Source organism: Microcaecilia unicolor, unplaced genomic scaffold (assembly GCF_901765095.1).
Source record: "Microcaecilia unicolor unplaced genomic scaffold, aMicUni1.1, whole genome shotgun sequence".
In the NCBI taxonomy this organism is placed as follows: Eukaryota; Metazoa; Chordata; class Amphibia; order Gymnophiona; family Siphonopidae; genus Microcaecilia; species Microcaecilia unicolor.
In genome coordinates this window covers 254,510-281,185 of record NW_021962947.1, presented here as the reverse complement: position 1 = coordinate 281,185, position 26,676 = coordinate 254,510, and the positions used below count along the sequence as shown (strand labels likewise).

The following is a 26,676-nucleotide window of genomic DNA, read 5'->3' as shown; positions in this document are numbered from 1 at the left end:
GACTTACACCTAGGGGTATATCATATAAAAGGATGCACTTTCTTTCTCTACACCTCACTCTCATGCATCAACACCCCACGCAACTTTAAAAGATGTGTGTGTGTGTTGTGTGCGTGTGTGTACAGTTCAAAAGAGGCACTCTCAGGGAGACAGGAGGAATGGCAAGGTCCAGGGAGGAAAACAGCACATATTCTAGTTTAACCCTTCTTCGGCCACCCACACAAATAGAAAAATACAAACTAGGTAGGTAGGCAGGCATGGGCTGAGTAACCTTAGAAGAGAGGGGGAGGAGTCCGTTTTAAAAGAGACTTCATGCCACCTTTCACTAATTCCTTCAGTTATTTTTCCGCAGGGTGATGCCTCCAAATGTGTTAGTTCTGTAGTGGTCTGAATCCAGCTACAGAGAATGGAAACTTATCACAAACACTGAGCCAAGGTGAACAACATTACACTTCTAGATGACAAATATAAGATCATGCAGATAGAATTAAGCCACCGAATGGAAGAATTCCTTTCAGAGCGCATGAGGAAGGAACAAACAGAATCACAGGCAGACCATTGTCATTGATTGTTCTGGGATCTAAGAAATATTATTTAAAGATGGTGGAATTGAGTGTGAGATGTACATGGGGATAATTAATGTGGTGAAGAAAAGATACAGAAGTTCACAGTTTATAGTTTATTTATATTCTGCATAAAAACTTGGATTGGTGGATTACAAAAATGCATAATCATAAAACAGCTCAACAATAAACAAAAATAAAGCAAATCCTGTTATCTCCTTTATATAGTAGTGAATGTCTCTAGCCAACTATAAAAATTCAATACATCAATTTACAAATGCCTCCATAAATAGATTGACTTATATTCCTTGTTACCCTAATCTGCTCTGGCAACGAGTTCCAGAGTCTAGGTCCTGCTATTGAAAATGATTTTTCCCTTGTCTCTTCAAAATGGATCTTTTGTAAAGCTGGAATAGAAAGCAAACCAGTTCCCGCTGATTTTAACGACCTAAGCACAGTTCTCAAATAATAACCAGCATCAGACTGTAGTGCTTTGTGAATCAGAAGCAAAATTTTAAACTGGATTCTCTTTTCCACTAATGACACTTCTTCAACAGTGGGGAGATTTGATGAAAGCATGACAAACCAGAAATGAGGCGTGCTGAAGTTCTGAACAACCTGCAAAGCCCTAACGTTGCCAAGCCCAGATACAGGGCATTGCAGTAATCCAGACCACTCACTACCAAACTTTGAATAAACAGCTTAAAATCTTCAACAGGAATAATGTCTTAGCATCTCTAATTTGAAAAACTAACTCTGAATTACCTTTCTAACAAGAGGTTTAAAATAACCCCCCAAATTACGCACCTCGTGTCAGGTAAATTTCATTCTCACAAAGTTTAATCTTCTCTTGAATCTGATGTTCACCCTACCTACCCAAAATCATAATCTCCATTTTCTCTACATTTAGGGCCAACTTGTTATCCTTCAACTATTTCACTATGACCACAAAGATAGATCGAAACACAATAGCATCCTCAACTGACGTATCAAAAGGGAAGAAAAACTAGATGTCATCTGCATAAACCCTACAGTGAATATTAAGGGAGCTCATCAGGCAACATAATGGTATTAAATAGATATTAAACAACACCAGAGAAAGGGATAAACCCTGCGGGACACCAGTCTTTAAATCCTTTTTCTGTGAAAACGGATCACCCCTCCGTACTTCTAACTTTCAATTAGCCAAAAAAAAGAGACAAACCATGACAACACATGGCTTGCGACTCCACAAGCTCTCATTCTATTAATCAAATAGCATGGTTCACTGTGTCAAACGTAGCAGATAAATCCAAGATTACCAAGAAATAACAAGAGGCATGATCCAGATCTTGTCTCAAGACATCCAAAGTAGAGACCAACAAAGACTCTGTACTATGAGCCCTCTGAAAACCATAGTGTACCTGAATGTAACTCACCTTGAGCTACTACTGAAAAGGGTGAGCAAAATCTAAATAAATACATTTTTAAAATACTGGAAAGGGTCTAGAATACATGTGTTGATTCCAAATATTCTTCTAGTTGTTTTAAAACTATTTTCTCCAAAATTCTAGTCATCATAGTTAATGAAGAGACAGGTCGAAAATTATTCAAAACAGACGGATCCAGAGTTATCTTCAATAAAGATCGGACCGTAGCAATCTTCAAAACATCTGGAACCTCACCTATAGTTAATGAAATATTTCAAACTGAAGAAATAATGCTTCCCAATCCAACAGTATCCTTAATCGCTACCGTTGAACAAATGTCACCTGAGGAATTGGTTGGCCTAAGTGTTTCAAGGTAATGAGAATCATCTCTCTCCCACATAATCAAGTATAATTATCCCGAAAACATGAAGACTGAGAACCCCTGCCCTACACAAAAGTGAAGATTCTTTTGTTTTCTTAGAATGATCTCATTAAAAAATCACTTTGCAGGTGGTATTAGAACAATATCTACCAGAGAGTAAGAGTGTATCAAAAATGCAATAACTGGCTTAATAAGACACCTAAATGAGAAGTCAAAAATGTGCATCTATTTATCCTATTTTATAAAAGTAATGTGGCCTCTGTGTGGCAGCCAGGACCAGCCCAACAGCATGCAAATGCCCCTGCACAAATGTACACCTACTCCAAAAAATAAAATAAAAAAAGGGGGGGGGGTAAAATATGGGCATTTATTTTACACATTTATAGTTACAGATTAAAACACATCCACTTCGGCTCCGCACAAGCGGTGCCCCTGGGAATGCCAATGTGCAGATCATGTGCCTTTTCATACACGTACGTGGTCACACAGTTCGTAAAACAAGATTTTCACATGCAAAAAGCTTTAAATTAGCCCTAAAGTATGCAGTAATAGTAACATGTTAATTTCATGCATAATCCATTAGAATAATGGTGCACTTTCTGTAACTACACATGTATCCCACGCACACAGGACTCAGACTTCCATATGTAACTGATTAGTATAATGGAGCACGTTCGATAAATACACGATAAATGCACACAGGACTCAGACTGTCATGCATGATCAACTTGAATTATGGCGGCACCTTCTCTAACTACACGTGTATCCCCGGCACACAGGACTCAGACTTCCATATGTAACTGATTAGTATAATGGAGCACGTTCGATAAATACACGATAAATGCACACAGGGGACTCAGACTTACATGTGTAATGCGCAGAATAGTCTGTTACGCATATATCCCAAGAAGTTAGGTGCACACATTCCAGTTTTGGGCTGGTATAGTCAAACACCTTTTGCAACAGGCTCCTATATTTCTTTATAGAATAAGCTCCCCGCAAGATCCCCAGTTATAGAATTACCAGCAAAAATGTCCAAATGCAAACCAATATCGATTTCCTCTTGGCCATGTCCTTCTACCCAACCTCACAACCTTCTTCTCATCCCTGTCCCAAGCTTGTCCCGTTTTCCTGTGCTTTTTTGGAGCCATCATGCAATCGTACTTCTATAAGGTTACCCAGTTCCATCCTCCAGCCTTTATGGGCCAATAAAATTCACCACTGTATATATAGTATGAATATTGCTGATAGCACTGAGCACTGTACCTCAGTCTTGCTCTGTAGCATCCCTGGCGTTCGAGCCAGTGTGCCCTCTCTATGTATATATTTTCCACTTTATTTGCCCATTTCTCCCTCAAAAATCATGGCAACCTTCTTCTCCACCAGATGTGACATCCTGGCTGCTCAGGAGACACTCGCCAACCCAAAGACTGGAAAGGGCAGTGGCTCCACCATAGCCCACCCTCACTGACAACAAATGTTAGTCAACACCGAGGATGGCAGCTATTTCCCTACTTCCCCAGGCCTGAATGCACCACCTCTCATGGACTGAAACTAGACCTCCCTTTCCACATCACATTTGAACAGTGAACTTACATATATTTCTTGTCAACGTATATTACTGACTGAAATTTGTTTATTTTTAATTGAAGGAAGAGAAGGTAGTAAGAGCCCTGGCACTGCTAATAAGACCTCCGGCTTCCTGCTTTAACATGATGTGACAAATGAAGTACAAATCTACTACTGTCTTCTCTCTTTGGTCCTAATTATTCCTGATGCAGTGCCTTAGAGTCTGCCATGAGGAATGTCATATTGCAGAAAAAGCAAAAAAAAGACCAAAGGATGAGGACGGGTGGCAACAGGGTTCCACCAACTAGGCTGGCAACCACAGAACAGCCACCGAGGAGCAATCCACCTCTCACATCTACGGAAAGTTCCATGTTGGTTACAGGGGCAGAGAGATCATTTTTATTTTTATTTTGTTACATTTGTACCCCGCGCTTTCCCACTCATGGCAGGCTCAATGCGGCTTACATGGGGCAATGGAGGGTTAAGTGACTTGCCCAGAGTCACAAGGAGCTGCCTGTGCCTGAAGTGGGAATCCAACTCAGTTCCTCAGGACCAAAGTCCACCACCCTAACCACTAGGCCACTCCAGGAACGTCAGGTTACATATCAGGAAGGGAATATGTCTCCAACTTAGCACAACTCTGTCACAATCTCGAGTCACAATGAGCTCCTTCCAACACAATCAAGAACAAGTTGCAGCTAGAATCTCAAACAGGGCTTTATTTAATATAGAGAACAGTTCATCGCGTTCGAATAGCATCGACTCAGAAAAGATCAAGAGCAGCAACTTAACAGAAAGCAATTATTACACACTGTCCTTCCTCCTCTCGTGTACAGAACAGTTACACTAAGTGAACTTCCAATACACTCGCTTCAAATTAAGGCTGTTATACATCTCACCAAATCCACTTCTACATTACAGGGGAAGATGGGTGAATAAAAGAAGGAAATATCCTGGATGCATTTATGATTCTTCTCAGATGCAAAACAGGACAACAGGTGAAATGGAGGAGCCTTCAGCAGCACAGTGAATACCAGGGACACCAGGGTTCACAGCTCATGTCTCACTCTTGCACCTGGTGCCATAGGGCGAGTCACTTCACATCCAATGGGGGTGCTAAACGCAATAAAAATGACCCCTCCGTGGACAATGGGGGTGGCTCAAGCACAAAACTGGTATCTATGATCAGGTACAATGTGACACCTCTGTTTACTAACCCACTAAAACACCGTTTTACCACACGAAATTGTACCATGAAATTCATTAACTAAGATAAAAAATTTTGTTTGTTTTCCTGCAGCTGGAAACATCATACATTCCCAGCTGCATCATCTCAAAGAAAGAAAGACCTAACTCGAGAGATACACACTTTTTTTTTTTTTTTTTAAGGAATCAAGGGGTAAGGGAGTCATTTTTTTTCCTCATTACCAGCCCCTTTGGCTGCTCCTGAAGGAAAGTTAACATCTCTAGAGGTGGTGTAAACATTCTATGAATGGCACAGTTTGCAAAGTTTACTGCAAGATTCAGTATTCATTTTGCAAAATAATGAGCTACTTTGCATGCATTTGCATGTATTATGGTCTAAAAGCTTTGCATTAAGCTGCATTGTTGGCAAATAACACGTTACTGTCAATTAATGCACATTAACCGGCCAATAATACACGTTATCGCCATAATGCTTCTTAGTAAACGGACCCTTTAGACTGTAAACCCACTGAATGCACCTTCAGTGTAGAAATGGAAGATGGTTAGATTTAAGGAGTAGATCAGCAATCTTTTTTTTCCTTTACAGAATTTTAGGAGAAAAATGTTAACTTCTTTTCCCTCAGTATATTCTGCTTTCTGTCCACTAAATTAACTGCATCTCAGGAAAAGAGGTGGGGGGGGGGGTATCATGAAAAATGTATTATTTCTGAAACAGAAAATACCAGGCACAACTGACTCTCCTTTGATTATGAAAGTTTTTCCAAAGAAACTGGGAAAATAAAGGTGTATAGTGCACAGTGATATCATAGTATCCAGCAGGCAGGATGTTAGTTTCCTCTCTAATCTAATTAAAACCTGCCTCAGGCAGCTAATGCAATAGAACTCAGAAGCACAACTTACCTCCCCTCATCATTACCTCACTCCTTGAATTACCATGATAGATTCCTGTCCACTTCTACATAAAAATCCAACTGCTCAAGTTCATCTGAAGGAACACTTACTCTGCAACACTCCACCTCCCTCTCTAGTTTCCCCATGCACCCTCTTCCCAAACTTTGTTCAGCAGACAAATTGCTCTTATTCATTCCCTTCTGCCCCTTTGCTAAATCTGGGTCTTAATAGCGTTCCTTATAAGTGCACATTGCCAAATTCAAATCCAGCCTAAGCATACCTTGAGGCCACTTTACAAACATCAGGAGGAGTTGCCTAGTGATTAGTGCAGCAGACTTTGACCCTGGGGAACTGGGTTTGATTCCTACTTCAGCTCCTTGTGACTCTGGACAAGTCACTTAACCCTCCATTGCCCCTGGTACAAAATAAGTACCTGAATATATGTAAACCGCTTTGAATGTAGTTGCAAAAACCTCAGAAAGGCAGTATATCAAGTCCCATTTCCCTTTCCCCCTTTCCCTTATGACATCACAATATCAGAAGTGAGCCAAGCCATTGTGACATCACTGATGAGGTTGGCTCTTATTGGTGGAATGAGTGGAGGAGTAGCCTAGTGGTTAGTGCAGTGGACTTTGATCCTGGGGAACTGTATCGGGCAATCAAGCCATTGTGACATCATTGATGAGGTTGGCTCTTATTGGTGGAATGAGTGGAGGAGTAGCCTAGAGGTTAGTGCAGTGGACTTTGATCCTGGGGATCTGTATTGGGCAATCAAGCCATTGTGACATCACTGATGAGGTTGGCTCTTATTGGTGGAATGAGTGGAGGAGTAGCCTAGTGGTTAGTGCAGTGGACTTTGATCCTGGGGAACTGTATCGGGCAATCAAGCCATTGTGACATCACTGATGAGGTTGGCTCTTATTGGTGGAATGAGTGAGGAGGTAGCCTAGTGGTTAGTGCAATGGACTTTGATCCAGGGGAACTGGGTTCGATTCCCACTGCAGCTCCTTGTGACTCTGGGCAAGTCACTTAACCCTCCATTGCCCCTGGTACAAAATAAGTATCTGAATATATGTAAACCGCTTTGATTGTAACCACAGAAAGGTGGTATATCAAATCCAACCCCTTTATCTCCTTATCTCACCTACAGACAGTTTCCTCAGACAGACTATGAAAAGGCATCAGCCAACCCCCTGAAAATGATTTGTCTCCACTTCTTGTCTATCTTTATAAGTCCATAAGCTTTAAAAAGCAGAAACTAGTAGTGTGTGTGTGTCGGCAAAGTGATTACACCTGGTAGCACTACACAAATCCCAATTTAGCTTTCCACTAGCTCGGCCTTCTGAATTCAAGAAATCTTCCCATGGGAAGAGGTTAAATTTCCACCTTCTCTTTCAGAGCTCCCCTCCTTCCTATCTGGCTCTCATCACTGGGTTCCCATTAAGATCAGACTCTTCCTCCAGTCTTTTACGTTGTGGTCACATCCACTTTCTCTTCTGGAGGTCTTCTATCTGCCGCTCACTGAGGTGCCTTCAAGCATAGGAGCCGGCTCAATGGGTGCTTCAGCACCCCCAACACTGAGAAAATTCCTTGTATGCATCTAGGGAGGGTTTTTTCCACTGGGCTTAGCACCCTCAATAATTTTGAAAAGTTGGCTCCTATGCCCTTCAAGCCCCTCTCATCAGAGATCCCACATGCAAAGTCCTGCCTCTCCATTATACTCTCAGCAGCAAGCTGTTTCTCACTTATCATTTAACATCCGGCTTTCACCACCTTTTCTTCCATATACAGGAAAGTAACAAAGGCTGTCCACAGCAGGAAGAAACAAAAACAGACAAATATGCAGGCAGATGAAGACCATATAAGCCTATAAATGCCCATATGTAACATTTACTCTCCCTATGACTCCCTTAGAGATCCTCTGTACTTGTCCCAAGCTCCCTTGAATTCAAATACTGTTTTCGTCTCCACCACTTCCACTAGGAGACGTTCCACGAAATCACCATCCTTTCTGTGAAGAAGTATTTCCTGAAGTTACTTCTGAGTCTATCCCCTTTTACTTTCCATCCTATGCCCCCTCATTCTAAACTTCCTTTCAGTTGAAAGAGAACTCCCCTCCTGTGCATTATGCCATATAGGTATTTAAATGGCTCTATCGCGTATCTCCCTCTGCTGCCTTTCTTCCAAATGATACATATTGAGATCTTTAAGTCTGTCCCCATTTACTTTAGGACGAAGATCACAGACCATTTTAGTAGCGCTCTCTGGACCGACTCCATCCTATTTATATCTTTTGAAAGCATGGTGTCCAGAATTGTAGACAGTAATCTAAATAAGGTGTCACACCTAGAGGTCCTATGGAGCATCATCACCTCCTTTTTCCTAATGGCCTTCTTACTGTATGAATCCAAGCATCCTGTCTAGCTTTCTACCTGATCCACACCAAGTCCCCGCTCCTCTTCATGCACCCCCCTAAACTGTACCATTCCTTGAGTTTTTGAAGCCCAAATGCATAACCCTGCATTTTTTTAGTATTAAATTCCAGATTATCCCTCTAGCTTCACTAAGTCCTTCCTCACGTTATCCACAGGGGTGCAGATTTTGGTATCATCCACAAAGAGGCAAACCTTACCAGACAGCCCTTCAGCAACATCACTTAAAAAATGTTAAAACGAACCGGCCCAAGAATGGAACCTGGCAGCACATCACTGGTAACATCCTTTTCCTCAGAATGAGCTCCATTTACCACTACCCTCTGTCGTTTTTCCACTCACCAGTTCCTACCCCAGTCAGTCGCTTTCTTATTTATTATGATTACTACCATTTTGAAGGAATTCACCGAAGATGGTGTGTAGCAAGAATAAGACCTAAAGAACGATCGCAGCAGTAAAACTATTCAAAAAATAATACACATTATGACACAGTAGCTACTTACAATGTCAACACAATACACAATAAAACATCTGAACAAACATATAAATGGCGAGTGACTGTACACACTCGCAAATGCACAGTAGAGACTTCCCTCTGTCCCGCCCCCACATCAATACCTGATGACGGGGGCAGGACAGAGAGGGAAACTGTGCGAAGCCGCCGACGTCGCTACCGCTCCCCCCAGAGGTCACCGCTATCGCTGCCGCCCCCCTCCACCCGGCCCAAGCACTCTCTTCGGTATTGAACTTACATCGGCGAAACGCAGCACGCAGATCAGCTGAGCTCCCGCAGCCCTTTCTTCCCTGCCTGTGTCCCGCCCTCACTGACGTACGTCACACGAGGGCGGGACACAGGCAGAGAAGGAAGGCCGATGGGAGCTCAGCTGATCTGCGTGCTGCCTGCGTTTCGCCGATGTAAGTTCAATACCGAAGAGAGGGCCCGGGCCGGGTGCAGGGGTGGTGGCGGCGACTCCGGGGGACCGGCCTTGCCAAAACCCCATACTAGCCCGTTTTAATGGGCTCAACGGCTAGAATAGGGTATAAATGGACTGGAGACGGAACATATAGGCCAGCCATTCTCAACCCAGTCCTTGGGTCACACACCTAATGCCATCAGGTTTTCAGGATATTCTCAATGAATATGCATGAAATAAATCTGCATGCAATTGAGACAGTGAATGCAAATCTAGCTCATGAATATTCACTGTGGATATCTTGAAAACCCGATGGGACCAGATGTGCTCCGAGGACTGGGATATGAATGGCTGATATAGACAGATTCAGTCTATATGACTGAAAGAGCCGCTCTCAGCTTCTCCACTCCTCAAATGTAGTTTTGTCAGACTGTGCTCAGAGCCAGGAGCGCAGAATACACTACTACTACTACTTATCATTTCTAAAGCGCTACTAGACGTACGCAGCGCTGTACACTTGAACGTGAAGAGACAGTCCCTGCTCGATAGAGCTTACAATCTAATTAGGACAGACAAACAGGACAAACAAGAGATAAGGGAATATTAAAGTGAGGATGATAAAATAAGGGTTCTGAACAAGTGAATAAGGGTTAGGAGTTAAAAGCAGCATCAAAAAGGTGGGTTTTTAGCTTAGGTTTGAGTGTCTCACCTTATCTCTCTTCCAGATACTAACATTTTAATGCCATGATGAACATGATGGCATTTCTAGAAACCCCATCATTTCAGAACCACTAAGCCTAGGAAGAGTTAAACCTCCTTTAAATTTCTGAGGTCTGAAAGCCATCCCTTGAACTGGGAAAAGGTTTTCTAAAATGGTGTCAAATTGCCCTCCAACGAAAGCCATAAGCTTGTTTCTCATAGCAATGGGATTGTTATGGCAACTCAAGAAAAAAAATAAATGAATGAAAGAGCCTCACACGCCTCATGGGGAAGCATTTCTGTGAGTAAAATCTGCCTTCGTGCAGGGAAACAGACTTTTATAAACTGTGTTACCACTATGCAGGTGAAGTGATCATCCGGCAGGTGAAGCAGCGGAGTTCCCGGGGCAGGCTGGGGAGGGGCTTATGTTTACAACATGCAGCTCATGGATTTATCCTACCCCCCCCCCCCCAACAGCATAACCACTCTACTGGATCCTACCCACCCACAGCATAACCGCTCTACTGGCCATTCTAACCTTCCTCCTCCTCTGTGCTATTTTTGTGTGTTTGTTTTTTTTAATGCCAATCTCTTTGCTCTCACCATTTTTGTTACCTCCTAAAAGAACCATATTGCTCTTGTTCTCCTTTTACCTTTATAACCTTACAAAGAAAAAAAAGCACAACTGGGCCTTCAAGACTGGGGACAACGGAGTTCTTTATTGAAAAGAGACCCGACACGGGCCGTGTTTCAGCGTCAGCAACGCCTGCCTCGGGTGTCCAAGTCTAATTGCGAGGTATGCAAAGTGGGAAATTCAATTCCCCAAACACAACGAATATGGTTTTCTGTCCGCAGCGGCATCAACAATGCTTCATAAAACTCCTGCAAAACTTGGACCCTGAGGCAGGCATTGCTGACACAGAAACACGGCCCGTGTAGGGTCTCTTTTCAATAAAGAACTCAGTGTATCCCAGTCTTGAAGGCCCAGTTGTGCTTTTTTTCTTTGTATTACTTTTTGTGTCTGCTGGATTACCCTCTCTATTCGCTTGTACCTTTATAACCTGCCTTACACATGGGTCTGTTTTGTTTTTATTATTACCGCGCTTTCCCACTCATGGCAGGCTCAATGCGGCTTACATGGGGCAATGGAGGGTTAAGTGACTTGCCCAGAGTCACAAGGAGCTGCCTGTGCCTGAAGTGGGAATCGAAACTCAGTTCTTCAGTTCCCCAGGACCAAAGTCCACCACCCTAACCACTAGGCTACTCCTCCTCCTTGCCTTCCCGGGGTTTTTTTTTTTTTGGGGGGGGGGGGAGGGGGTTAAATACTGACCAAATTTTCTGTACACTTCAGACCTTGAAACTGCAAGGGCCAAGATGGTGATCGTTGAGACGTGAAGGCTGCAACTCTGTACTTGAGAGCATCTTTTTTTTTTACCAGCAGTACGTGCAGTGCTTCCGACGGATTTTTCTCAACAGTCTTCTTAAAAGACTACCTACATTCTTTAGAAGAATCATCCTTAATGTTATTCAGCAATACTCTGCACAAGAGACTGCTGTGAGATCTTCAAAGGACCTTCATCATTATTACTCTGCAGCATTCTGCACGGCAGGACTCCTGATGCAGGCCTGACGGCCGAACACAACGTTGTGTCGAGTCTTCAAACTTTTAATAAAATTCTTCATTAACGAACATCCTCCAGTTTCTGGCATCCTTGGTCGTTCTCCCCACTCTCTGCACTTTCCTGTTTTTTACCGTGGGGTGTTTGAGTTCTCCGCTTGCCGGCGCTCTCCTCCCATATTTACCCTTGAGAGGCATCTCTGCCACCACTGTCCCTTTATCAGGAAGCATCAGCTTGCACGTAAAAGTGGTTAAGAAATTAACATGATCTTCAGTTTGTCCCTATCATACAGACATCCTTAAGAAGACTCCCGAGGCAGGCTGGACTGGCTGAAACACGGCTCGTGTCAAGTCTTGGATGTTGATCAATAACTATTAGACTTTTGGAACATCGTCTGCTCATTCTTTTAGTCGCCTTCGCTGTGTTTGGGGTGTCAGTTCAGAATTTGCAATGCCCTCAGCAACAATTATCTCTAAGTCCAATGGAATTACATTAGTCTTATTTGATAGCAGCCCTTCTCCTGTATAATTTATTTCTTGTAAGAGCTAAAGTATTAGATGTTTTAAAGTTTAATAATGTGGTGACAGCATGGCTGTTGGATACACCTTCAACTGTTAATTTAATGTGGATCATGAGATTTTTTTTTTTAATATATTATTGTTAACCTTTGATTAAGTGATGATATGGTATACTTTTGATTTTAACTGTTTTAATATGTCAGCTGTATAGCCTTCACTGAGAAAAGTGGCACAAAAAAAAATGATACATTAAAACACACAACTTTCACTTGGAACAGATATTATCTATATTATCAATCCTTTTCTCTTTATTTGTATTAAATCGTCCAACCTGTCAGTTCTGGGAGATGTTCAAAATTCCATAATAAAGTTGATGCAGAATAATATCTTAACAAAAAGAAAACTGTCCTCAATCCATTCTCCTCAGCACAGGGCACGATCTCACATACTTTATAATCATTCTTAACTGTAAAAACAACAATTAACCCAGCAAAAGGCAACTTGTAAATGCAAAAAGTCAAAAGTATTAGCACTACAGCAAAAGCTTTGCTCTTACCATCTCTCACTATATAAATATCTGGGCAGGTACAATTTAAATTTAACAGGAATAAGTAAAGAGCAGAAACAAACATCCTATTTCTAAAGTGCTATCTATAAAAATGCTGAAAATGTCACATTTTAACCTGCCTCTGGTATCATAGATAATTCTGTTCCGTTCTCACTTCTAACTTGTAATTAACCTACTTCAAAGTTAGTATTTTCACTCACGGGTATCCCTGTTAAATAATTACAGGCAGACAACAAAAGCTCTCTGAAGAATCATTTTCTCTATAAAGCATTCAGAACAGACTAGCTCAATTTTGTAAATAAACTCCTTATTTGGTTGGTGTTAGAAAGCAAACATGACCTGGAAGTCACACCTCAACCCTACAAAATAACTTTCAATCTCCCCACTGGCACCATCAATCAGGGACGTTGTCAACGTAGCCAATGGTAAATAAACTTCAGAAAAGTATGGGCGTGAAGAATTTAGCATCGATTATTGATTTTATGAAACTAAAAATAGAAGTCAGGACAATGCTGCCACTGTTACTGATACACAGAGCAACATCACAGTGAACTCATTCATCAAACACAATGAAAACATCCGGTTCTCACAATTCCTGAGAGGGAATGACTTACACCTGCAACATGGGAAAAGTAAGTAGCACACAGTTTTTCATATGTTAACTTAAACCTCTCCATAATGGAAGGCTCTAGATGAGAGAGTCAAGGTGCTGGTTCTACTGCTGAAGAAGATACACAAGTGTAAATCCTACCTTTTTTACAGATTAACTGGCTGGCTGCAGCTCTGTCTCTACATTTTAGACTTAGCAGCTCTGTCTCTGAATCTCCCCCCACAAATTCTTCTCCTTCTTACCTACAAATGCACTCAGTCTGCTGCCCCTCACTATCTTTCTACCCTCATCTCCCCTTACGTTCCCCGCCCGAACCTCCGTTCACAGGATAAATCCCTCCTCTCAGTACCCTTCTCCCACCACCGCCAACTCAGGACTCCGCTCATTCTGCCTCGCCTCACCCTATGCTTGGAAACAACCTTCTGAGCCCTTACGCCAAGCCCTCCCTCCCTGCCCGTCTTCAAGTCTTTGCTTAAAGCCCACATCTTCAATGCTGCGTTCGGCACCCTAACCCTTACGGTCAGTGAATCCAGACTGCCCCAATTTGACGCCCCTATCGGACCGACCGTTCACCTTGTCTATTAGATTGTCAGCTCTTTGAGCAGGGACTGTCTCTCTTTGTTAAATTGTACAGCGCTGCGTAACCCTAGTAGCGCTCTAGAAATGTAAGTAGTAGTAGTAGTACCTTCACACGCAAGAGTTTATATGTAACCTTGCGTACCCTATGTACTTCACTACCGTCAGTGTTCCCTCTAAGACGTGCACAGGGTCCGAAAGGCAGTGCCACATGCTGGCTTTTCTTTATTTTGAACATAGGCTATACCGCACACAGTCTCGAGGCTGAAACGTGCACATAAAATGTCTTTCATGCACACACGGGCCAGCAAAAGATGAGACAGAACATTGGATACTGGTCTGTAACAGATTTCATGCAGATGAGCCACTAAATCCTGGTAGCCAGGGACAGACTTTACTGGTTTGAGCACGAGTCTCTTGATAAGTACATAAGATTACCATACTGGGAAAGACCAACGGTCCATCAAGCCCAGCATCCTGCTTCCACCAGTTGCCAATTCAGGTCACAAATACCTGGCAAGATCTCAAAAAAGTATAAAAACATTTATACTGCTTATCCCCAGAAATAGTGGATTTTCCCCAAGTCCAATTTAATAATGGTCTATGGACTTTTCCTTTAGGAAGCCATCCAAACCTTTTTTAAACTCCGCTAGCTAACCACCTTTACCACATTCTCTGGCAACAAATTCCATTATTAAGATGGACTTGGGAAAACCCACTTATTTCTAGGATAAGCAGGCATAAAATGTGTTTTACTGTTCTGGGATCAGTGACCTGCGTTGGGCCACTGTTGGAAGCAGGATACTGGCTTGATGGGTCTTCGATCTTTCACAGTATGGCCTGCTTATGTTCTTAAGTTCAAGCATTACTAATTTACTACAAAGGAACTATGAATGGTAGAACACAAGGGGCTTAATTAGAACAATCACAGAGTGGAGAAATTACGTGCCAGAACAAAAAATAATTAATGGTATAGCCAATGAGGTTTTTCTGGTTAAGTACATCCAACACAGCAGATGTGCAAAAGTACAACATTCAGATTATCACATGAACGTGCCAAGAGTTTAACACTGGTTCAGTAGTATGATGCTAACAGGACCAGCGCTGACATCACTCTTGTTCCTGGGAAACAGAACCAGAACCACTCACGAGCTCTGTATTTACCTAAGATCCCGCCTTTTCTGGAACTCTTCTGGTGGGATAGTCCAAGGCAGAGACTGAGGCAGACACTCCAGAGCTGCATCAGAAAAGTCCGAGAAATCCACTCCATATTCCGTAAGGATCCCTTCTGTTCCGGTTCAATCTCACCAGCCTGGCCAAGGCTTTTGGCCAAATGTCTGTAAGAGCAAAATACAAAAGAGAATTAAGAAAAGCATGACTGTAAAAATTGATTAGAATTCCTTCCCCTCCTCTCTCTGTCCCTTGAGCTACTCTCATTCCCACAGCTGTATATCACGCTCCTCGTCTCCAGCTGGGCAGCTGGTGAACGCATATACTAGGGTACGTGTCGTTTATTCACATACAAAAGAAGCAGGTACATATCACACCACAGTGCATGTCGGCACAGATAAGGTAAACTCCAGGTCCAGTGGGGCCAAGAACATAAACAGGGAAAAGAAAAGCAGCCTCCCATTTACATAGGAAAACCATTTTCACATACTGAATCTGTGTTTTTTTCTTTTTGAATGGTGGTGGAGATGAAAACGGTAACAGAATTCCAACATGCGTGGGACAAACATAAAGGGAAATACCTGTTCAGAAGGAAGGGATCCTCAGGAGCTTATCCGAGATGGGTGGCAGAGCCGGTGGTGGGAGGGGGGGATGGTGCTGGGCAAACTTATACGGTCTGTGCCAGAGCCGGTGGTGGAGGCGGAGCTGGTGGTTGGGAGGCGGGGATAGTGCTGGCAGACTTATACAGTCTGTGCCAGAGCCGGTGGTGGGAGGAGGGGCTGGTGGTTGGGAGGCAGGGATAGGTGCTGGGCAGACTTATACGGTCTGTGCCCTGAAAAAGGACAGGTACAAATCAAGGTAGGGTATACACAAAAAGTAGCCACATATGAGTTTTATCTTGTTGGGCAGACTGGATGGACCTGTGCAGGTCTTTTTCTGCTGTCATCTACTATGTTACTATTATGCATATTTTCAAAGCACTCAGCCTTCCAAAGTTCCATACGTTTATATGGAACTTTCGAAGGCTAAGTGCTTTGAAAATGAGCCCCTATGTTACTATGTTAAGTGAAAGAAGTCATAGTAAAACAGCTGAAAACCACTGAGCTGCAGAGCAGGTGTCATACATTAAAGAACAAGAAAACAAAGTGGAAATAATATCATATGGAGTAATGCTCTATCAGATATTTATAACATTGCTATCATATTTTCAGGAAGATCCTTCTATTTTTAGGAAACCCACAGATAGGAACACTTATGTTTTGATAGTTGTCACCCTCAGAAGCTAGAGAAAACATCCCTGTAGGTCAACTCCTTACAGTGAAAAGAATCTGCTCCACTGTCAATGAATTTAAGTCTCAGTCCTCCATTTTGTCACAACGTTTTAGAGACCGGGGGTATCCTGGTAAAATCATTAAGAAAGCCTATAAGGGAGGTCGATGGGCCAAATGTACACACCTGTTATTATCTGAAGACTGCCCAGTACATGGCTTACCTTATTCTTCCTCAATATATGCAGTGCGTGCGGGGTTTTTTAAGCATTGGAATGTGCTGCTGTTACATCAGTTTGCTAAGAGATTCCTCTGTTTGCTTCCAAATGAGTTAAGAACCTTTAGGATATACTAGTGCAGTCATATTACAATCACCCAGCAGTGGAAAAGCTTTAAAAGGACATCATCCCTGTGGCCATTGCAGTGTCTGCCAGAACCTTTTGCTGGTACTGAGGTTGTGTTTGAATGGACATTTGATTACCTAAAATCTTAAGATCGTCAAGATCTTACCTAAACCTACACTACCCAAATTGCAAAGGACTGAAATTACAAAAACACTTACGCAGCCGGCTTCTCCTACATAAGTGCACAACTATGGAATGGGCTCCCAAAAGCCGTGAAAACAATCCATGACCATCTAAACTTCAGGAAATCACTAAAAACCTACATCTTCAAAAAGCCTACCCCAACGACCCCACGTAACCCTCTTCACCTACCACACACAGCATGACTATGATCGAACAGGACATCAGGCAATCTTCATCCATTCCGACCCTCCACTTATACTCATATGATCACTATACAACTTTGTATTTGTTATCCACCGGACTGGGCAAACGCCTTCGACGGTACTATGTAAGACACATTGAGACTGCAAATAGGTGGGAAAATGTGGGGTACAAATGCAATAAATAATAAATAAAACTCATTTTCAACCGGTTGGTGTAGGCTGAAGACACTGAAGGACTCGTTTGAACACAGTAGCTGTATTCAGGGTTTGGATGAAAAAAACTCCTTGGTGACTCACTGCCTACAAGTTCCACAAACCTTTGCTGATCTACGTTTCTCTGTGGCTTGAGATACTGGCTACCACATGTTGCGGGGTGGGGATATCTATTGTAAAGTAGTCAAATTAAAAGCTCCATTGCACCTCTCCTAAATCGAAAATGCGCCATTAGAAAAAAACGTCGCAGAATTCCACATAGAAACAATGTTTTCACCACGGAAAATAGTAAGAGATAAAGAGGCTGATATTACCCTACAGGCACTAATGACTGAACTGTTGCAGGTCAAAGACGTGCTCGAAGAAACTAAAGATGCACTAGGTGAATTCCAAGAAGAGGTGTCTGACTTCAAGCTCACGTGAACAGGTAGACGTACAGAAAGAACAATGGACTACTCCGTCAGCAAGCCAAGGCCCTAGACTAGTCCCAGCAAATCAACACAACCAAAAGCAATGAAATTACGTCAGGTAATTAGACTCCCAAAAGGACTGAATGCATCAATGTGGAATGTCTGAGGTTGAGCCAGCCCAGATCACTCAGGGACCTCTGTGAACCTTCAGCATATACTTGCAAAGATCCAAGCCACCAAGAGAAAAAGCGCTACTGAAATATCAAGGCCCTAAATTTTTAATGGAAGAATGCAAAAATCCATGCTGGCAGTGTGCAATCAGCTCAAAGAGATCCATTTATTACTTACTTATATCCCCACATTTTCCAAATATGATTCAGTTCAACATTGGTCACAGTTAACACGGTTATACATAGAACTTTCTACGACTTCACATTTCCTAGTGTGAAATTCATTTAACTAGAATCCTAATTAGATTGTGAGCTCTGTCAAGCAGGGACTCTCTTCTTCATGTTCAATTGTACAGCGCTGCGTAAGTCTAGTGGCGCTATAGAAATGCTAAGTAGTAGTAGCAGAATCCACCACTATACATATAGGCCCTGATTACAGTAATTAGCATTCTCCTTTAGGAGTTTTGTTTATAGCAATAGACTATAGGCATTTGCCAACATTTAATGAGCCAATTGTAAACTTATTCTGTAGAACACTTTGTATCTACTGGTCCTAATCTTCTTCTTAAAAGATAGAATTTGAGCATTTTGCAGAAGAATAAATAATCGGTTATCCACCTTATGTCTGCTGGTAATGAATTCCACATCTTAGTGGTGAAGTAGGAAAACCCTGCAGCATAGATAGATTTGTAATTTATTGAAGTAATAGAAAATTCCAGTCCCCCCCCCCCCCCACCCCTGCTGCGTTTCTTAATGGGAGAGTTATTAGACAGCACATATAGTCAAGGATGATGGCAGTAACTTTAAAGCATATCCTCGTTTTCACATGGAGCGAATGTAAGGCTTGCAGTATGCGGAGTCGCTCTCTACATAAGTATATAAGTAATGCCACACTGGGAAAAGACCAAGGGCCCATCGAGCCCAGCATCCTGTCCACGACAGCGGCCAATCCAGGCTCTCTGATAACGCAAGACGCCAAAGATCAAGAATGCTGTGGTTTGGGCAGTTTACAGTTTCTTTAGATTTAATTCTTTGCATCTGTTATATACTTCATTGCAGTAGTCAATCTGAGACAGACTCAGCGACTGAATTAAAAAGCAAAATGTCATGGTAGAAAAAGCAGCTTTCTGATTCTTCTCAATTTCCAAAGCGTTCTGCATACCTTTGCTACTAGTCAATGCAAATTACCTTGCATCTCTCACTCCCGTTTACTTAACCACTTATTCCACAAACTCAATGTGATAATTTCAATTCCCGTCCCCACCAAGGTCAGTGTACGTCCGCTGAATTTACTGCAGCACTACACTATCTGCTGATAAACCAGATCTCTTCCCAGCCATCCTTCCCAAACCCAAACCTATAAGAGATAAAACCTCAACTGCATCAAACGCCAAACATTAAAATCAAAGTGAAGAAACTACAGCAACTCCCACCCCTCTGTAAATACTGGCATTCACCTCTTTACTATTCATTTTTAGTTGCTACAGAAAACGTACCCTGTTGCAAGTTGCTGTCTTCTTTCCACTCAACAATTCGACAGATAAATATTATATTCAAATAGACATCAGGCCTTGCCACAAAATCATCAGGACAATCCATCAATGGCACATAGACACGAGGGAGTCGGTGGTCCACTGGTGAAAACATGGCACATCTTTTAGACAGTTCACTATTCTTGTCTGTTAGAGGCTTAATAAAGCCAGTGGCTGCCCTGGAATGCTTCTTCTCCAATATGTAGACAACCTAGAAGCCAAAAGCAAAATTCAGCAGTTCTTCCATTTCAAACCAGTGATATACCAGGAATTCACTACACCACCAAACTCTATGGAGCCAGAGCCTCCTAGACGCAAGAACCCAATGTCTGATGAACGGGAGTCTTTGAAAGAGACATAATGTAATCTCACAGTGCAATATTAAAATGTTTGTACATCAGTGTAGCTAGAAGCACAAGTGGATTTAACGTAGGAACATACAGACAGAGAAAAACAGCCTATCCAGTCTGCCCATCCGTGCTATCTACTATCCCTTCCTCACCCTTAGAGATCCTATGGACTTGTCCCAAGCACTCTTGAATTCAGTTACAGTTTTCATCTCCACCACTTCCACCAGGAGGCCACTCCATGAATTCACCACCCTTTCCGTGAAGAAGATTTTCCTTAGCTTACTCCTGAGTCTATCCCCTTCCCCCTTCATTCCAGAGCTTCCTTTCAAATGAAAGGTTCATACCCTGGGCATTTAGACCACAGAAGTCTCTATCATATCTCCCCTCTCCTGCCTTTCTTCCAATATATACATATTAAGACTTTAATGTCTGTCCCATACACTTTATGTTAAAGACCACTGACCATTTTAATAGCTGCCCTCTGCACTGTCTTCATCCTTTTTTTATTTATTTAATACATTTATATCCCACATTTTCCCACTAATTGCAGGCTCAATGTGGCTTACACTAATCTGTAGGAAGGCTACAGTGCATGAGGTACAATTATACAGTAGATAACAATATATAAAAGATAATAAAGATATTAGCGTCCTTGAATCTTGTTAGGACTAAAAGTTGAACAGAATTATGTTGAACCTGGAGAATAAGCTTTTTTTAACAGTTTTCTGAAATGTAGGTAGATCTGAGTAGATCTGACTGATTTGGGTAAGGCATTCCACAATTTTGTGCCTAAAAAAGTAAAGTTGGAGGCATACCTCCTTTTTCCTGCCGGTGGTTCCTCTCCCTATGCACAAAGTACTTCACCCTCTAAACTGTACCGTTCCCTTGTTTCTTATAGCCCAATGCATAGCCCTGGACATTTTTTTAGCATTAAATCTTAGCTGCCAGATTCTGGACCAAGTTTTCACTAGGTCCCTCCTCATGTTATCCCACCACTTCAGGGGTGTCTACCCTATTGCACATTTTGATATCATCCGCAAAGAGACGAAACCTTACCAGACAACCCTTTGGCACTATTGCTTACAAAAATGTTTAAAATGTTAACAAGGATTTAGAGAGAGAGAAAATCACGTTCTGAGAGAAACAATGTCACTAAAGTCAATTCTGAATATGAGAGAATTAACTGTTCTGAAAGGCCAGCAAACGACTTGAAAGCAGCTCTGGTTTTGTTCTCTCATCCCGATTATTCCCTTATCCTCCTACCACCATTCACTTCCTGGTGGGACTCTCGTTAGCAGCTAAGTAAAATCTTCTACTGACATACTGGTTTATGTTTCTAAGTCAGATTCAGCAAACTTCAGCCACCTGAAACCATTTTACTACTTCTGAGTCCTTACTCCAGAACATGCCCCGTCTCTTTAATATCAAATACTAAACCTACCAGTAATGTTCAGTGTGTCCAACTTGCCTGTCTCTCAACATGCTATGTCCATTTAACCCTACCTTCTGTTTTCTGTCCAATAACCAATTGCCACTGTTGGAAAAGGATATGGCAGATGAAATTTAATGTAGACAAATGCAGTGATGCACATTGGGAAGATAATCCAAATCATAGTTACATGATGCTGGGGTCCACCTTAGGAGTTAGCACTCAAGAAAAGATCTAGGTGTGATTATAGACAATACTCTGAAATCTTCTCCCCAATGTACAGCAGCGGCCAAAAAAGCAAAACAGGATCTATCATTGATGAACATTAACACTAAACCACTCTGTATTTCTTCTAGCGGAATTGGCGATCGCCACCACGGTACTATGTAAGCCACATGGAGCCTGCAAATAGCTGGGAAAATGTGGGATACAAATGCAACGAACAAACAAATAAATAAATTAGGAAAGGGAAGCAAAATAAGACCAAGAATATTATAATGCCTCTGATTTGCTCCATGGTACATTACTTTGTAATTGTCCACATTTCATCTACCATTTGAATGCCCAGTCTCCAGCCTCCTAAGGTCCTCCTGCAGTTTCTCACAGTCCGCATGTGATTTAAAAACTTTGAACAGGTTTGTGATATCTCCAAATATTCTTTGTTGTTCACTGTTCCCATTATTTCCAGATCATTTATAAAAGTGTTAAAAGCACTGTGGCATTGCACTATCCACCTTCCTCCACTGAGAGAATAGGCCATTTAACCCTACCCTCTGTTTTCTCTCTTTTAACCAGTTCCTAGTCCACAACTGAATATTGCCAACTATCCCATGGCTTTTTAATTTCCTCCGGAGTCTCTTATTATTATTATTATTTATTGCACTTGTATCCCACATTTTCCCACCTATTTGCATTACATTAGCAAAATTCGCCCTTTCCTCTATGAGCACACCACCCAAACTCTCATCCACTCTCTCATTACCTCTCGACTACTGCAACCTACTCCTCACCGGCCTCCCACTTTCCATCTATCCCCCCTTCAGTCCGTTCAGAACTCTGCTGCACGTCTTATCTTCCGCCTGGACCGATATACTCATATCTCCCCTCTCCTCAAGTCACTTCACTGGCTCCCGATCAGGTACCGCATACAGTTCAAGCTTCTCCTACTAACCTACAAATGCACTCGATCTGCAGCCCCTCCTTACCTCTCTACCCTCATCTCCCCTTACGTTCCTACCCGTAACCTCCACTCTCAAGACAAATCCCTCCTTTCAGTACCCCTCTCCACCACCGCCAACTCCAGGCTCCGCCCTTTCTGCCTCGCCTCACCCCATGCTTGGAATAAACTCCATGAGCCCATACGCCAGGCCCCCCTCCCTGCCCATCTTCAAATCCTTGCTCAACGCCCACCTCTCAATGTCGCCTTCGGCACCTAACCACTACACCTCTACTCAGGAAATCTAGACACCCCAACTTGACATTTCGTTCTTTAGATTGTAAGCTCCTTTGAGCAGGGACTGTCCTTCTTTGTTAAACTGTACAGCGCTGCGTAACCCTGGTAGCACTCTAGAAATGTTAAGTAGTAGTAGTATTTGCAAGCTCAATGTGGATTACAAAGACCTGTTATGGCATCGCCATTCCTTATGAGTGACTGTCAAAACGTTTTTCCGAACATCTGAAGAGCTAGAAGCTAAGATGCACCTTTGAATATTACAACAAAGTAAGCCAAGCTCTTTCCCTTATGAAGTCTTCAAACTGATTATCCAGATAAACCTAAAATGTAAGAAACTATCACAGCACTGGATGATTCTGAACCCAGGAATGTAAAGCCTTTTTCTACCTGGTGACACACTGAAGAAATGGACAAATGTCATTAGCACTTGGCTCGTTATGAATTAAATAAGTTTAGAGCCAAGTTTCTGGGCTGAAGCCACCATCACAAAGGAACTGTTTTGTGAGATGAGAGACTGAAGACAGAACTGGGAAGACCATCAATACAGTCCCATCTTGCACCTCAGCAAAAACAGAAGGAAAATGACCTAACAGTGACCTACTCACTGAAATCTCTGGTTAAGCCATTTGAGATGTTGGAAGTGCTGCTCTCACCTTTGCAGTCCTTTGAAGGAATGTTTCCGGAAGACGTTTTGCGTCACGCGCATTCAAGATGTTCTTTCCGTTTGAAATCTGTGCCGACTCACTGCATATGTTGTTTGCTATATTGAAAACATTAAAAACGAGAGATTATCTGAGGCTTGTGAAAGTTGTCCCACTTGCTTTTATAAGATATTATGGAGTAGATGCACTCAGGATTTTCTCCCTAACACACAATACAGGTCAAATCTGTTTGCACGGCTGAACCTAAAAGAATAGTCATTTGCAGCTGCTTAACATCTGTACCAAATTAAACCAACTATTGTTAACTGAAGAGCTGGTCTCAAAAAAAACAAAAAAAACATTTACTGTACAAAGAAAACTGCAGTGGAACCATCCAGCTGAGGTCATTGACAGCATCAGAAACTGTTCAGAAGAGGTTTAACCTTAAAAGTTGGGAAACATTCTAAATAGAGGTGGACGATTAAACATTTTTATCAAAATGAATCGTGATATTTTAATCTCATGATTAATCGCATCTCTGGGCTGGATGGCTTGGTACAAATAATTTTACACTGCGCAAACTGTATAGAAATTATTTAAAACTACTGAATAAAACGAACGTTGTATAAACATACTTCTTTCCCGGAGCATATTGCTCCCCTCCCCCCCCCCCCCCCCCATACAAGTACGGTTCTCCTCTCCTGCTGCATCTTTCCCTTGTACATACACTCAAGTGTCTTCCCTTCTGCTGGTAAACCTAACAACCCTGACACCCATTTCTCTCCCCCCCCCCCCGCCCAGCACACGGGTCCAGCATCTCTTCCCCCACGTTTATCATAACATTTATCTGGCTCTTCATAGGGTCTCCAACAGCGATTCACAGATGCTACTTGCAACTGACACCGATGCCTTCCCTCTGCTACATTATGCCAAGGTGAAATAGGAAAGAAAACAATGCTGGACAACAGAGGGGGAGTTAAAAATTTTGATCAGGATTAAAAAATGTAATCCTAGTTCAAATTAAAAAAAAAAAATTCATCAAGTGCCCAGCCCTAATTATAAATACATTTTACAAACAAACCACCCTCTTCATTTGTAATGGTTTAATCCAGGGTTTGACAAACCTCAGGTGCCAGGTCACCGTGATGACTACAAATAAAATCGGACCTGGCACCTAAGTTCTGTGGCCTGAACTCACAGGCAGCACCAGGTCCTTTAATCTTTCATCCCCCGCAGCACTTCTGACACTTACACACAGGCAACACCCCCCCCCCCCCCCCCCCCCATTACCTTTGATGTTTGCAGGTGCTTCTCCTCCCCGCTCCCCTCAGGACGCTGATCTCATGTGGCAGAAACAGTGAGTGGCTGTGCACTAGGCTACAGCCTCCTCTTCTGCTGCCCGGTAGTGAATGTAAAATTTGAATCACATGGTTCAAAATTTTTTCATTTGGCGCCAGGGCGGCAGAAGAGAAAGATGGGACCTGTTACGCAGCCGCTCTCCAATGCTGCCACTTGTAATTCTTGTTGGGCTGGTGCTGTGGGCCGGGGATGAGGAAGAGTTGTGTTTCTGTGTGCCACAGGTAGGGAGAAAGAACCAGGTCTCTGCGTGCCACAGGGAGGGGGTGAGGGGGGTCAGCTGGGTTTCTGTGTGCTGCGGGTGGGTGGTGAGAGAGATGTCTGTGTGTTGGGTTGGAGGAGCTGGAGAGAGGTATGTGCAATTAGGAGAGAGAGAGAAAGTAGGAGAGATGTATGGAGGGGTTTAGTTATGGGGAGGGGGTCAGAGGAGACAACTGCACAAGGGGTGACACAGGAAGTTATATGGAAGAGGTGATCATGGAGAGAAAACTATGGGGGATGTTTGGGGTAGTGGCAGAAAGCGCTATGTGGATGTGTGTAAAATGGGAGCAGGGATGGAGAGAGAATTAGGGGGTCTTGCTGGGACACAGAGAACGTTCCGGGGTGCGCACCCTGGAAAGGAGGCCAATATACAGCCTTGTTAATCAGGATATTTACAGCACTAGCAGTGGCAGACGCAGCTCATAAAGAGCTTTCTCTAGCAACCATGTTGGTAGGTTCATTTCAAAAATTTAAAGAGTCCAGTTCTTCTTGTGTGTATGGGGGGGGGGGGGGGGGGAGAGAAGAATTAAGCTATGAGGGGGGGGGGGGGGGGAGGGCAAGAGAGAGAAGCTGTGAGGCTACTGCTGGGAGCAGAGATGCTTCTGGAATTCCTGGGTAGGCCTTAAGCTGTAGCTGCTGAGAAGCGGCGGACGACCAGCGGGAAGAGGTTAAAACTGCAGAGGCTGCTGGGGGCAGGTAGGCAATGAGAAAGGTTAAGGCTGCAGTTTTGGGGGGAAGGTGGGTGGGGTGGTTGCACCCCTCACCCACCCTTAGTAACTACAATTCTAGCCTCTCCCCTATAGCCCCAGGAACCACAGCCTAAAGCCTCTCTCCGCTGCTGCATACACTATAGATGGGTGGGAGATAGGGAGAGCAGTAGCCTCTTATCCGCTCTTTCCCTATTACTGTAATAAATAACTGAGAACATTGTATGCAATATATTAATAAGCATAAGTAAATAATTCCAGTCATACCAAGTCTAGCTCCTAGATCCTAAGAAAATTTGTTGAGGCCTGGTTTAGTCAGTAGCCAAATAAAACCAAGAAAAAAAATTTTCTGTCCTTGTTTCAATCTTGAGACAAAATAAACTCTTAGGTCAGTTTTCAAAGGAATTTGTATCTTTACAGGCAGATAATAAACATATTAATTTCCTTATCCACAGATCAATTAAAAAAAAAAAAAAAAAAAGAGTGCGCACACAAAATGAAAAACAATAATGAACGGAACGCTGTGTTTCAATATAAAAACTTTTATTTAGTAAATGCCAAACAAACTACTTCAGAGGTTAAAGTGTCACATATCTGTTAAGGAAGAGGTGGGCAACCATAGTCCTCGAGGGTCACAGCCCAATCAGGGTTTTCAATGACTATGCATGGGATTGAGTTGAAGTTTTAGGATTTAGCTGCCCGTTTTGTCTTCTTCAGCAGCCAGAAATAACTGCAAGTTTAAAGGACTGGCGAGAGGTATAATCATAAGTGTCAGCACATAAATATCAGTCTTGAAAAAAATTCTGTGTGCATGAAATTGTGAGGCTGGTTTTTATATGCAGAACACACGCAGATGTAGGCAGGCTCTTGTTTTTCTTCGGACCCACATACATGTAGGTATGCTTACCATGAAATCCACATGTGCATGTCCGGTAGGACGTACCCCCTCCCCTTAATTACAATACAAGTTCTGCATGCATAACATTTGCACACGCTTAGCTTTCTCTATGGACCACTATTACACCCACAG

At 42.7% G+C, this 26,676-nt stretch overlaps 1 protein-coding gene across 1 annotated transcript in view; it reads right to left on the bottom strand.

Annotated features, from left to right (window-relative positions):
* LOC115458686 (DIS3-like exonuclease 2) overlaps window positions 1-26,676 on the bottom strand; it is a 110,470-nt gene that overhangs the window by 7,579 nt on the left and 76,215 nt on the right. The window contains exons 8-11 of the mRNA XM_030188514.1: window positions 23,335-23,441; window positions 19,414-19,660; window positions 15,265-15,293; window positions 14,713-14,843 (exon numbers count right to left, since the gene is read on the bottom strand). Of these exons, the coding sequence (XP_030044374.1) occupies window positions 14,713-14,843; window positions 15,265-15,293; window positions 19,414-19,660; window positions 23,335-23,441 (514 nt within the window). The remainder of the gene's footprint in view (window positions 1-14,712; window positions 14,844-15,264; window positions 15,294-19,413; window positions 19,661-23,334; window positions 23,442-26,676) is intronic.